This window comes from Periophthalmus magnuspinnatus, chromosome 17 (genome assembly GCF_009829125.3).
Source record: "Periophthalmus magnuspinnatus isolate fPerMag1 chromosome 17, fPerMag1.2.pri, whole genome shotgun sequence".
Lineage (NCBI taxonomy): Eukaryota > Metazoa > Chordata > Actinopteri > Gobiiformes > Gobiidae > Periophthalmus > Periophthalmus magnuspinnatus.
The window spans coordinates 5,304,096-5,319,527 of NC_047142.1; the positions used below are offsets into that span (position 1 = coordinate 5,304,096).

The following is a 15,432-nucleotide window of genomic DNA, read 5'->3' on the forward strand; positions in this document are numbered from 1 at the left end:
CCCTTTATCAACAGGGGAAACTTTAATTCAAGCTCTGTATTTGCCCTTTACCTTTTAATTTATCTCTGGATATTTGTCTCTAGACAAATGCATAATGCAAATGCATGTTTGGCATGTGTAAGTCAACAATATCATGATTAATAGACTATGGACTGAGTGCGGGTCAGTCTCTTTTTGGCAGCTTTCGTCTCATCGGATACAGTCCAGAGTTGAGGCTCTTGGCTGAGGTAAACAGAGAGGGAGGGGAGCGTGCGCTGTGGATCAGACATGCACACGAGCAACTACTGCAAAGTGCGCGGGACAGGCTGCTTCAGCCCACACCACTCAGTATCCAAGAGAAGAGCCAGAGCTCTGCAGCGAGGCGCTCTCACTCATCACACCCAATAATGTGACAGTCAGACGGAAACGTTTATCAGATGTTTCAGCTCATCATCGCTTCAGTCGCGAGCGCGTCTTTCCAGGTGCCACACAGTTTCCCGTCAGTTTCCTGAGTGTTATCCACGAGGATACCTGCTCTGAGATGCGGCAATGTCCCGAGGAGTATGCCCACGTGTGAACTGCTGCGGACTCCTGTGGACTGTTTTAGCGGTCATTTTTGGCATGCACCTCTGTCACGTGGACGCGTATAGCTGTCATGAAGTGAGGACCGCATTTCAGCTTCGTTCTGTCGGACCAGTGCATCGAGTCCCTGAAACACCTGGCGTAGGTAAGCTCTCCTGACTGATGCCACATGACCCACTCCAAATCCCAGTCTACAAACTCCCCTTTGCCCCGTGCCACATGTCACTCCACGTCTGATTTTTTTCTATTTGAAATAAGTCATTAGATAATAATGTATGAAGTGATTTAACTTTACACCTGCCTGGGCTACCACAGTCTGGAGTTATATTATTTCCCACTCCAGATGGGGTCTTTTGATCTTTATAGGAGTTCTCAAAATATTTATTGGTTTTAGGCTGCACCAAGGCACAAGAACTGTGTGCAAAGGTTGCACTGAGCTCCTGCTGGGACAGTGAGTGACTGCCCTGGCACTTTCAGATTAAACATAAGCGACATAAAGCAAATATTCTATGTATGGATGAGGTACTGGATTTAAATACAGCCAACAGGTTCATGGTACTTAAGACTTTAACAGTATGAAGTGAATAAATAATGCATAAACTGTGGTAATATGATTATTATTACACTATTACTCATTTAAAAAGCGTTTGAAAAATACATTTGCAAGCAGGGCACACAAAACGATTCAATCTGATCTATTATTGTTACGTATATCCTTTTTGAATCAATCGAAGCACCTACACATTTTGACTTAAACTTCAGTCCCGATTGAAATTGTTGCCCAGTGTAAATGTAACTTCGAACAATGAGATTCAAGTTTAAATTGCACTCTAAAACGACACACAAATAATGTTTGGGTGCTGCATTAAAGGTTGACCGGTTCCAGATGAAGCATGTGAGTGCTCTGCTGTAACAGAGACAAGAGCCGGGGCATACCTCGAGGTGCATCTAGATCACTTGATCTGTTTGTTTAGCAGAATGTCACCACTAGCAACCAAGCATGTCAATTTCTTTACAAGCTGTCATTTAGCATAAGCTCGGGGAGACAACAGGGAGAGAATCCGCTCTGAAGATGTCAGCAGTCCATGTGAAGGGATTTGTGACCTTCTGTAGAGGACTGGCATCAGCTCTGCTCTGCACCATGAAGTCTCTGGCTGTATTTGTACAGCTCTTCACCAAATGGACAGGACCCATAAATGTGCACTTCTGAGAAACAGCTGTTTTCTTGTGTATTTAGTTTGCAAACTACTTTTTAATTTTGATATTTCCTTCCTCTCTTTCCTTCCTTTCAACTTAACTGGTACTTTTTTGGTCCTGCGTTGCTTTTTATTTGTACCCGTCTTGGAGAGGTGCCTTTAGGTCAGTAGTGTTTTTGTCTTCAAAGTAAACTCCACTGGACGAGGATGTTGAAAGCAGGTTATTTGGTAAAGCTGTGAGAGTACACAATTATGCTACTCTACCTCACATCTCAGATCAAATGCCAATACAAGCAAGTGTTGAAATTTGAAGTGGCCAAACCTCAGGCATTTTTGCAGATTTATATTTGGTTTAGGATACAGTGGTGTGTTTCATCCATCTGCTGCAAACACTTTTCTCACCAAGAGCCTTGAGTGCGGCAACCAAACGAAAACCAATAGGATATGGTTGTGTAACTTTGAAAATATACTTTACTGTCCTTTATTAATAAAAGAGATTCTGAATAACTCATTTGTCTGTCAATGAACTGGAATGCAAATATTTATGTTTGTAATTAAAGTCTACAATCGCTAGTTCCACCCATTGCCAAGTTTGGTCTTTCACCTGGGACGTGAAATTGCTGACCCGGTGATTACTAACTCCATCACTATGGAGCTGACTACTCTGCCAAAAGCTCCATATTGAGATCACCCTGAAGCGGTGAGATGGCTCCTCGGAGGAAAACAGGCAGCCAACAGTTCTGATCTTTGTCACACAAGCTTCTCTTGGCCTCATGTATATTCACTGATATGATCTACCAGTCCTACAGCTGAGCTCAACTGTCTGATTGAGCAAGATCCACACTCTTAGTTTTTGTACTGTTTTGCTCACTGATTTACTGAATCAGTTTGATAGGAATCTTTTGGGGGGTTGCCACACACAGTGCTGTGCTTCGATATGTGTGTCTGATCCTTTGTATCTGGTTGAGATTGCAAAATCTATTTCAAAAATGTCATTTCTGCTCTATGCGTTGTGCTCTCCCAGGTCTCAGCTGTATTCTCTGCCAACTTGCAGTATGTTGGCAGCCTGCTCTTGTGGTCTTGGAAAATTAAACATTCCCAGTAGGTTTTAATGTTGTTGAAAAATGCAGGTATGCAGTGGGAGCAATTTCAGGTGTGTTTATATATGCCCAGATCCATCTCAAACATAGAAAAAGTGCACAGAGTAAATATCCTGTATGTTCTCCGCTTCAAAGGGACGTGACTTCCTTGGGTAGTGGGGAAGGCTGATCGGCCACATTTTGACAAAGTTAGATTTATTTTTAAAAAGACACAATTAAGAATAATTCAATATATTTGTAAGGCTCAAGATCTTTAAAAAAATGAATTGTCTAATCTTTTAAAAATAGTGTAGACACCAGTCAGAGTCATGTTGATTATACTGCAGTGGCACTGGCGCAGTGAAGGGCATTGGCTTGTTTCCTAATGGATTTTGACTAATGACTCTTAAACCATGTGATTATTATGCTAATTACTCCCAAGGGATTTGGTAGGCCAAAGATTCTGCAGGACGCAAGAGCTCCTGTTGGACCATCACTCACAGCAGAACATTGTTGAAATAAAATATCATTTAAAGATGAATAAGATGGTCCCTAATATCGGTGACAGTCAGTCTCTTTGGCAGCTGTGGCTTTAACAGCACTAAGTCCTCCATGTATTACTTACTCCAACCAGCTACTCACAAGTGACAGGAGGCAAGCAGGATTCCACAGGCAATCCCTGGCTGAGCGATTCATATCAGCAATAAAACACAAAAACAAAAGGCAGTTTAGCCTCACAATAAGAGAAGTGTAATGGGGAAAATCACTTTTTGAACTCATGTTCTTTGGAAACTTGCTATAGACATGAACTCAATTTCAAGCCTATATACCATAAACCTCAAACTGTTGATTTTAACTATAGTTTCTGAACCAAAGTCACTGTGACTTGCCAAAACAGTGCTCAGAGAAAACTGTCCAAGCACAGTCCTGCCATAGAGCTGGACGTAATGAGCTAAAGGGGCAGGGCAGCCAGTTATGACTTCACTCGTCTGGCTCTGGGATGGGAACAAATGGAGCCTCGCTGGGTAATTAAGAGACACCCAGGCCTCGCTGGGATATGCCAGGCAAATGGACAGAGGCAGCAGAAAGGGAAAGAGGGATTGAGAATGCAACCCTATTGTGTTTCATGGAGGGATTTGGACAGTGAGGCACTGCTCTTGTGGTCTGTCCTAAGGCCACGCTATAGGCTCTAGTTACAACACCTGCCTCATCCGCCCCTTTCCATCGCTCCAACTGTGAAATGAGTTATCATGTCAGACCTTTCCATAATGGAAATGCCTTTTAAAATGAGACTTTTGGCCAGATGCTGGTGAGAAAAGCTTCTATTGTGGCCAATAAAGGTGAAGTAATAACAGTCCTAAATATTGCTGAGGAAAAGGTGACATGGGAACTCAGATTGCACTTAGTTTTATTTTGCCAGTGTCGTTCAATTGAAATTGAGGCAACTCAGCAACTCGTCTACATTGCAAATTACAATAATGAATGATAATAAATGATCAGGTCTACTCAATACAGCTACATGTTTGATACATGTTTGAACTTTATTGTATGAATGCAAAGTGTTATGCCTTTATGTCATCTATAGTCACTAGACCCCTGTCTGCTATGTAGTTAGCAGTCAGAGGCAGTATTTATAGTGGGAAACGCTGATGAATTCTTGGTCTACTTTCTCACCCTCCCATAGTGCCTCTTCTGTCTCCCAATGGAGTTATGACTTGTCTGCCTATGCGCATACCGCTGACTATACTTGTACTCTTCATTTATAGAATGATCTATGTACACTGTCCAGTTACGTTCACACATCATGATGATTCATTTGACCAAATACTTAAAAATGTATATGAGCTGAGAACCCTAATGTACTGAATTTAATGTATATGTTATAGATGTGGATCTACTGCTCTGCAAGCACCAGGGACTGTCCTGCTGCACCCGTAAAATGGAGGAGAGCTACTTGATCGCTGTCAAACGAGAGACCCTTCACAACATTCAGTCTTACAGCTATGAGCTTGAGCACCTCTTCTCGGGCCATGCAGATGCTTTTCAGGGTAAGTGTGAGGGAAGTGGGCTGAAAGACAATAATATACTACATGTTTGTGTGTACATATAAAGTGTAGTATTAATTGAGGAAGCTTATAAGATTTTCTTTTTGTTTCTGTGGGTTCTGTGGGTTGCTTCAATGTTTGTTTTAATTTTATTATTTCAAGCATAAACTGAATGGACAGCTCTCTAGTATCCTCACACACATCATGTCTTACAAATACACAATATTGTAAGGAATTCTTATACTCCTATTTTATAAACTCCTGTTAACCAGCATAAATCCATCAAATAGCAAAACTCTGTTCACTCAATGTTACTTGTGTAAGAAGTAGTTCACCACCTCCATGGGGTGAATGGGGTGAATGAATGAAGAATTGTAAACTGCAAAATTACTTAAAGAGTTGGAAAAGGCTCAACATAGAAGTAATTATTATTTTTAATAAAACTGTCACATTTATTTGTGAAGTGCTTGGATGAGTGTGTGTGGTATGCATTTATTTCTTCATAGAGATCTTTCCCTTCTTAGCTCATGTCTGAGCCTGTCCGGAGGATGGGAGTCAGGTGCTTCACATATCCACAAATGGCCAAGATGGAAAATAACAATGGAATAAAGAAGAACAAGATATGATGATGTAACCATACCACAGTTTAAGGCCTTCTAAGGACAGTATTTGTGAAGTCCTTTGCCCTGAGATAAATGTGATTTAGTGCCTTTCTATTGAGAGAGAACTCTTTGATTACTGTCATTGCTTTATTAGTTACTCGATTCTTTCTTATAATGTTCATTCAGTTGTCAGGGTGTGTAATTTATTTTCAAAGTATCAAAGCCACTTTTCTCACACTCTTTTGTCTACTGAGCTATGCCTGCAAACAAACTTTGTGTGTCTCTATTTTCTCTGGCCGGCCTTTGTTTATACAGCACGGAAGGCCTACTGTGCTCTGTCATACGTGGGAGTCGTTTATGTATGACTAAGATGCTCAGATTACAAAAATACATGAGCATGTAATAATAATAATAATAATAATAATAATAATAATAATAATAGCAAATTGGTCATTAAGTGTTCTTTATCCTTCCCCCTCGTCCTTGCATTACCACATGACTCTGGCAGTGCTTTATTGCATTTTCAAGGCAACAGGTTGATTCACATCTTTGATACTTTGTGGTTTTTACTTTTAACATCGTGTTGGGTGGCTCATAGTATGGCTCTGTTATCTGTATGCACTTGAGGGCTAAGAATCTGTGGCATGCATGGATGCAAAGAAAGCAGCATATCTCATCTGATTCTCATGAAGTCTTTCATCAGAAACAGAGCAAAGTATCTTTATTGTCATCTGTGGGTTTGTCTGGCAGCTCTGCACTCTCACTGTGTCTGTGATCTTTTTAGCCTGGCCGTCTCACCTCATCATCTCTTCCTCCCACTACCATTTCTGCACTTATTTCTCTCCGCAGATGTTTTGACCGACAGGGTTATTGCTCTAGAGGCTGACGCTTGGACACAAGATGACATTGCACTGCACCATGAGCTCATACTCAAATTAGGGAGGATATCCGGAATCCATCCCTACACGTCTCATTTAATCATAGAGGGTGGGGAGCGAACGTGTTTATGGACCTAATAGTGGAGTGACCACATCGGCTGTGAGAGCGTGCGTGTTGTGTTTTTAACAACGCCTTTTGAATCTCCCGAGCAGACATGACACGCAGGCCGAGTCGTGTTTCCCCGTTAACAACAAGGTGAAGACTCACTGGGGAATGCTGTAGAGAACAAAGAGCAAGGAGGGAGGAGAGAAGGAAAGTCATGAGCCACATTCAAGCATGGCTAATGACTTCTGCTTTGTATTTAAACCTTAAATGTGTGAAAACAGGGAGAGTGTTGCACTAAAGCGTGTTGGTGATTTCAAGTGCTCGCAGGTGTGTTGATGCTAGGTGTCAGGTGTGATATATTGGTATGTGTAGGGCTTTCAAAGGGACGTGGAGGTTCAGCAAACTCGAGTGTAAAGAAGAATTTTTGTCTTTACAATGGAGGGCTTCTTCAGAAGTGCCTCTGTAGCCTTCAGAAGCTGTGGAAATGTAATAGAGCACATGAGAGCAGGTGGGGCTTGTGCCAGGGCCGTGGTGGACCTCTGCAAGGGAGGGCTCAAGTCTCACAGATAACTGCTGAGGGTACACAACTTTGGTAACTATATAGTCTTATATTTTTGACAAGAGCAATATATGAAAATAAGTATTAATTGCAGCACAACCTGACGACTTTGAGGAATGACAATGGCAACTGTATAAACACATACATATATATCTCTTGATTCATTATTAAAGTCTTTTGTCTATTATTTCCCCATACTTTAACGCTGTAAGTTACATTACAGGAAAGATGCTATACAGTTACCTATACCATTGCCAAAAGCATCATACAACGCCTCTTGAGTCTTTAGTTAACAACCTGACATTGACTGAAGCTAGAAGACTGCGGATAATGTCCAGTTATGTTGTTTTGGAATGAGCCTAAGTGCTCCTGGGGCTTGTTCCCGATCCACAATATTCGAACATGTCTGGAACACTTTTGGTTTTGTCTGTGGGGATTTATTCTCTAATGCTGCTGATTTGTTTGGCCTGGCTCTTTCCTGTGTCCCGCCTGACTCCTCCGCGCTTGTCTCTCCCAAACTAATCCTGGTTGTAAAATATATTTGTGTCTAGATCCGATGGATGAAAACAGCGCACATCTTTATACAGAAGAATTGATCAGATACCTCAGACTTCTGTTTATTGCGCATGTAATAGGTGAGTGTTCCGATAGCGTGTCATAGGTGAAGAAAGCGGCTTGGTTATTGATAAAAACGCTGCGTGACAACCGTGAGAATTGCTGGTGCCCTGCCTTTTGGCACTAACGCAAACGTCTGATGTGTGTTAAAGATCTGCCCTGTGACTCATGCTTGTGCTTGTGCCTGAAGTCTCGGACGGAGCTGGCCATTTCACATCAAGTCACTTCATCATCCCTTCATCAATTTCCATCCAGTTTCCGTGCAGTGTTTAGTGCTAAAGTCCTTCTTCCTGCTGCCTCAGTGGCTCCTGCTTGTTTTTCATTATGAACTCCCTGTTGCAACATAAAGTCAATGATAGCCTATTATTTACCCATACTCCTGTTAGGCAAGGGTAGAAAAATGTTGTAATGGCCACAATGATTTTCCACTTCACTCCACTTTTTTTTTTGTTTTTTTTTGTTTTTTATTCACTCCTTACACTCACTTTTTATGAGGATAATCAAAGCGTTCCATAATGGTGCTGAGGCTTCATAGGATAAAGTTGAACCACCTGTTATGAAAAGTGATTTTTAATTGGAGCCTTTTCATCTCGACTTCATTCACACCTCAAAGTGCGTTTTAAAGGCTCTGGTTCATGTTAATCTTAAACAACCATACGTTTTCCTTGTGTATTTTGTTCTCGCAAGCAAATTAGCACATATGTTCTGTAGCTGGACGTTTGTATACTTCCACAAGTAGGTTTTAATTACTGGCTTATTTTCTGTGTTTGACATAATCAAGCTGGTGATTTTGGATTATATAATATGAGATGTTAAAATAAACTCAAGCTGTTTGAACATTGCTGGCTTGTGAAAACAAACTCAAAACATAAAATACAGGTGACTTTATCATACAGGAAAAGTACATAGCTCTGCACTGTATAAAACTAAAGCATTTTGCCATTTTGAAATGAGCCATACTTCTTGATTGAAATGTACATCCAGTCACCTTGAATTCTGTAATCCTGAGCCTCTACTGTAAATATATCAAAGCTGTCAGATAGTGTAGTGTCATGCTGTGTTACACTTTGACTTATGTCCCAATAAAGAGCAAAGAAAGTGCAGGTGCCGGGTGGCGAGGGTCACTTTAGGCTTGTGCTTTATCAGTGTAGAGGAGCAGAGGCGCTGTCTATCAGTCTGTCAACAGTGTGCACAGCCAGCCTCCACATTTCCCCTTTATGGTCCGACTCCCTCCTCCTCCTCCTCCTCGTCCTTCTCCTCCACCCCATGTGCCCCATCCCTCTCACGTCGGCTCATCCCATGCCTTCTATCAGGTTTCTCCGGTCGGGCCATACCATCTCGCAATGATCCCCAGGCCCAATTTCCACCTCCGCTCCCTACCAGGCACCCCACCGCTGCTACTGGCATCTGTGGAATTGTTTATGTTTAGGAGTTCTGATATAGCTGTACCATATTATTAATTGCAGGAATGCTGATAGAGAGATAGGGGCTCCCTGGATTCTCGTTCATGTCATGCTCGCCTTGCACAGACACCTCCTGTTCACATATGTGCACATATTGCACCTGTTGGCTGTATGGGGCAGGGAGAGTTAAGAGGACTACAATTCAGGCCAGAGGTGAACTGACATTTGTGCATTTGGAAGTGTTTTAGCTGCTACTTTTGCCTAAGCAACACGTCTGTTTTCTGATGGATGACTCATGCAGCCCCTAAAGCTTTAGTATGTGTATTTGACGCAGCGTGATGATGAGTCACTGAGTCAGTTATAGTTTATCATTGAGCTCTTCGTTTACGTGCTAAAGTATGAGGATTGTATGACAATGCAACTTTCCCCTGTAACTTCAGATGAACCATGCTGAGTGGGATATAACTTTCTGTACAGTATTGCTACTAATTAAAACAAGGATATGTAATCTCCACACGTGTCCCTGTGTCACATATCTGTGTGGTGACCTGAGGGAAACACAAGCCCGCTGCAGGATTAAATACTTTTGCCTTAGAAGAGAGTTGGTCAGGCCTAGCTGAGAATCACTGCCAGGATAGGAATGGCCTACAGCTTTATGGTATGAGAACAGTGTCTCCAATCTCATTATCACAATATTACTGCATCACCACATGCTCTTGTGGAGACTTGTATGCCATCACACCTCTGTGAGCTCACACAACAGTGGAAGTTGCCAGTGTCATTTTTCCATGACAGGTTATCCGACAGTAATGAAAAATACCATACACTGTTGACACTCTTCTGTAGAGGCTCAAGTTTATAATCTTCACTGTATGTGACTGTGGAAAATCTAACATGCATGCAACTCATTTCAAAATGTGCATCATATTTTCTTCCACTGGTCTGATTAAAGTGGTGCTGTATTAAATCTATTTTAAATTTTAATCCATCCATTTCTCATAAGAAAGTGTCAGAGTTGGTTTGTCAGAGTCAGACACTGTGGCATGGCTCTCCTCTTACTCCAACCCACAACAATGGACTTGACAATTATATCTTTGGATTTCATTGAATCACTTCCTTGCAAATTAACTATAATTTGCTCATTCCAAAATGGACAGTTCATGCAGACTTCACTTCCCTTAGAGGTTTACTGTGGAGAGCCAGTGGCACAATAATGATAGTCACCAGCCTCTGCTGCTAACTATCAAATATAACTGTCACTCAGTGGGAGTTCAGATTTAAACAATATCCCTGACTCTGCCTTTCTCTTTCCTTGCTAAGGATTGCATCTATCTAAACAATTTTTGTATGTTTGCCTCAGAATTTGCACTCTGAATTAACAGGGCTTGACAGCAACATTATCACGAGCCAACATGCCAGACGACGGTAGATTTTCTTTTTGGCTTGTAACACAAATGCTCACCCTGGCTGTGGTGGTTTGATTTTATATTGGTTAGGTTTCTCTCCTCCTTTGAGCTTATTAAACGCAATACGCAAACAAAATGGCATGTATAAAACTTGCCGCAACAGCACAACAGGTCATGCTCTGTGAATAGACAGTGTTTTATACTTAAGGAAGATAGTATGTATGAAATATTTCACAGGAGACAAAGGGATGTGCTGTGAACCAGGGGCCAAATGAATCCAGATGTGGGTGCACAGTCACAAGGTGCAGTGGAGTGCACTTATACAGTAGTGTTGTTTTTTCTTGTTGAATATTTGACTTGCTGCTTTGTTCTGGCGGTCTCCTGCTGGCTGCTGGAGGTTTTCCCCGTTTATGAGTTGTTTTGGCATCCTGCTTCAATGTAAAGATTTTAAATGTAGAGCTGCACATCTGATTTTTGATGCTTTTTGAATGTTATAATAAAGATGAGAGTAGCATTAAACATTACAATACAAGGCTGTCCAAGGATTAAAAGGCTGATGTTACACAATTTTCTGATCTATGTGAGTGTTGTTTCCTCATAAGAAACATAATTGGAGTTGTGTTTTGTTGCATTCGCACATGTTTAACACACAAAATCTTCAAATTAATCTGTGTTCTTCTCTTGAATGGAAAACACTCTGTTCCAACTTGTACTGCAGTGTTTTTAAACTCCAGACGCCTTCACTAGAATGATTTGGATAATTTCACCCTTAGAACTGCCAATTTCTACTGAACGAAAGGTCAAAGGTAGCTGTTACATTGAAAACCACCACATCGTGACATCACAAGGTGGAACAGAGCATTTTGAGCTTGTACAGACTAATAATAAAGGTTTACTCAAACATGTGTGAATGAAACAAAACACAACTCCAGGTCTGTTTTCGATGAGGTAACAACATTCTCACATGGTTTAAACCTCACAAGAGTCTATTTTAAGTAATGTAGGACCTTTAAATAAAATACTAATTTCTTAAAGATATTAATAATTTAATTCAATACTTTGTTAAGATTAAATTATGCGATTTGGAGTCTGCTGTGTCTGAGTTTGTGTATGCGTGTGTCACTTTCATGCTGGGAAATAGTTGAGGACTTTAACTTCTGGACATTACTGCTTCATAGTGATGATTCTAATGATCATTTAATATCGCACTATGTCACAGCCTATAACCTTATTAAGTGAGTGTCTCTCAGGTGTCGGCTTCTGTGGCTTCTGCATGTGACCCGTGGCAGTTCCTCACAAATCATATCTCATATCGCTCAGTCTGGTGTCATTCCATTACAGCCAGACGTTAACTCATAGCCTTCAGAAGCCATTTAGATGTTTTATACATCCATGTGATCCGTGTGTGGGTGCCGCTCTCATCGTTACAATGCTTTTCGGGTGCGTTCCGAACGAGTGGAGCCTTTGACTGGACTGTGGGGAGTCCATGTGTCACAGACAGTGGTCATATTAGTGCAGCTGTTGAAGAGGACATGTCTGTTGTTATTAGCTGGGAGGGGCTGCACACGCACACAGACGCACACAGACGCACAGGCACACACACGGACGCACATGCAGACACACACAAAGGTACAGGCACACAGACGCACACACACGGACGCACGCGCAGACACACATGCAGACACGAATGCAGACACACACAGACACACACACACAGACACACATACAGACACACATACAGACACAGACACACACACAGGCATACATACAGACACACACACAGACACACACACAGGCATACACACACACAGACACACACACCCAGTCACACACACACAGACACACCCCGGCATACATACAGACACACACCCAGACACACACCGGCATACACACAGACACACACACAGACAGACACACAGACACACAGACACACATACAGGCATACACAAAGACACACACAGGCAGTCACACACACCCAGACACACACCGGCATACACACAGACACACACACAGGCATACACACAGACACACACACCCCGACACACACACACACACACACACACACACACACACACACACACACAGACACACATACAGGCATACACACAGACACACACACGCACACGCTCAATGGATCCATGGCTTAAAGCTCTGCCTTAAGCTTAAGTCATAAAATAATATTTTTATTGTGAAGAAACAATATGTAGGGTTGACCCATCACGCTCAGATCTGAATTCACCTCCTGTGTGTTTTATATTTAGCCGTACACAGTAGGCTAATGAATAGTGGGGGCGGGGGGTAAACCCACCTTCTCCAGTTTCAATTTCTGTACAGTTGCTACTGCTCCTTCATGTTGTGGCATGCTTTTTGGCTGACATCACAGCTAAGAGGAGAGTTTGGAGTCCAGGGCAGAATACACAAACACACAGGACACATCTAGTGCTATAAGACTATGTAAGCTGTTTATATTATACCTTTTAATGTGGAAACAAAATCTGTTGTACTCATTATAGAACTCACTATTAGAGAAGTTCAATCAAAAGGAGAGTTTCAAACACTGTTAACACTGGTGGCAAAGAGACTGCAGTTGTAAACGTAGGCATAGAAAAAGAAAAAGTGAGCTTTGGGAACTGGATTCTTCCTCTGCTTGTTAACCAAGGTAAAAAGAAAACTAGCAGCAGATCAGCCAGCACACTGGCATTAAGGATATTTAGCAGGAAATGACTTAATGCACTATAATTCAATCCTTCGTGTTTGTACTTTGTGCATGTGTAGAAAAATAAGATCACGATGGGTGGACACAAATGTAGGATCTTAAAGATGATGTTTTTGCCACTGTCAGTGCCAAGTTCATGTGGTTTTGTCTTGGCTGAATACTTTTGAACCAAATGTTTGATGTAGCTCCTTCTTTTCCTATGCCTAGCCACTCCGTCCCGTTGGCTCATTTCACAATCATTAAACTTTATTGAGTCATGACATTATTTTGAACTTTATTCTTAGCTAATGAGCCAGTATGGGGATTTCTGGATTTGCATTATAGGATTTGGTTTGACAAATATTCAATAGCCATTATGAGCAAAACTGAATGAGATGCTAAATAATTGTTGTTTCTCTTCTGCTTGCAGACATGTTCCAGTACCTTCTGTCCTTCTCACAAGGTCACCTTAGTTCTCTGCTGGAGGGAAACTTCCCATCCCTGTCCCGGCACGCACTGCCTCATGTAAACCAGCTTTTCTCCTCTCTGTCCCAGCACTTGCGAGGGGCCAATGTCTCTGTGGAGGCCGCAGTTCATCAGTTTTTCAACAACCTTTTTCCACTAGTCTACTCTCAGCTGATCAACCCAGGCATGGAGAGGGAGGTCATGCGAGAGATGGACGACTGTCTGCGAATGACCAGACAAGACGTCAACCCCTTTGGGCCTCACCCAGCTGTCATGATCCAGGAGCTGGTCGGAGCCCTGGGGGCTGGGAAACATCTCGGCCTGGCCCTCACAGAAGGTCTGGAGGTCCTGAATGCCACTGAACACATCAGTTTGAGCAAAGAGTGTGTGAAGGCTCTGGTCAAGATGGTGTACTGCTCCCACTGCAGAGGCCTGACCCTAATCAAACCTTGTGACGGTCTCTGTCTCAATGTGATGCGCGGGTGCTTGGCCAGTGTGTCTGAGCTGGACCAGCCCTGGAGAAGATACACCACACTATTGGAGCAGCTCACCAACGCCATGGCTAAACAGCACAGCATGGAGCTGGCTCTGCTGGGGGTGAGAGGGCACGTCAATGAGGCTCTCCTTTACGCACAGCTCCACGGCCCCATCATCACACCCACCGTGAGTACACACTGAATGCACTCCATCCATTTTAATGACACGTAAAAATCTTCAAAAGCTCCTTTGTCATATTTGTATTAGCTGTATTCTTTGGCTTTAGTTAGTGTATTGATTGGAAAGATTTTCCAGGCTGCTGGGATACGAGCAATTTTTTCCCGCAATTCAACAAAGAACACTGCACAGTACATTAATGTTAGCATTGAAATTATTACAGGCTAATGTTTATATTCCAGAAAAGAAAATGGTTTTTAGAATGACAATACAGCTAAAGGTCAAAAAGCTTGTTTTTTGCTGTAGGGAAATCTTACTGCAGTGTATTTGTTGGAAAATGGATGTGATGTGGAAGGAGTGCATTTTCATGCTCTGAGCACTACCACATGTTATATGCAGTTATAGGTTTCATGAATGACTGCCAAACTGTCCTTTACCTAATCTTCAAGAATTTATTACAATCTCAGCAACATTGTGGTTCCAATAGCGTTGGAATGAATTACTAAAGAGTTGCATGAGGTTTCATTTAAAAACAATTAAACAAAAACGCGATTCAAGATTTCAGATGAGACGTAATTAAAGGAGACATACAGTATTGTACAAAATCCTCTAATTCCCTTCTCATTTACCCATTAGTCATTATTAAGTTGTATTTAGTGTGATTCATAGAAGTTGGAGTAATTTCCTCATCTCTTTTATTTGAGAGGCCATTGCTCTACAGACCATCCACGCCCACTGCTCTTTACTTACTCACCACCAGAAGCTGACTTGTTTCTTTTATTAAAACTTGGGTACTTGATTTTCAGAAAGATGCATTAGGTGTTTAAGTTCATAGTTCATAGTTCTCCCAAATCCTTTAGCACGTGGTTAATATCCCCATTCATTCATTTTTGGGCACATTCACACAGCAAAGTGAAATGTGGTTGAACCGCCCAAGAGCGTCCAATCACAGGCCTGGTTTGGATCTTATTTCCTGGTGGTCGAGAAATAAAAATATGTTGTGATTAGCAGCAGACAGTGCGCAGAAGTCTCATTTTGTCACAACGAGTTTCATTTATAATATACTTTTATGGGGAAAATACAAAAGATGCTCAGTTGTTTTCTGTAAGTTTATTATATTTTTTTACCAGTAGATGGCAGATGTGAAACCTGTACCACCCTGTCCCCC

At 41.9% G+C, this 15,432-nt stretch overlaps 1 protein-coding gene across 2 annotated transcripts in view; it reads left to right on the forward strand.

The window, feature by feature from the left end:
• The first annotated feature begins 277 nt into the window (after positions 1-277).
• The window catches only part of LOC117385335 (glypican-5-like), a 75,227-nt gene continuing 60,072 nt past the window's right edge, over positions 278-15,432 (forward strand). For both annotated transcript variants that reach the window (XM_033982632.2, XM_033982633.2), the window contains exons 1-3: positions 278-706; positions 4,723-4,884; positions 13,576-14,273. In XM_033982632.2, the coding sequence (XP_033838523.1) occupies positions 529-706; positions 4,723-4,884; positions 13,576-14,273 (1,038 nt within the window). In that variant the 5' untranslated portion in view covers positions 278-528. The remainder of the gene's footprint in view (positions 707-4,722; positions 4,885-13,575; positions 14,274-15,432) is intronic.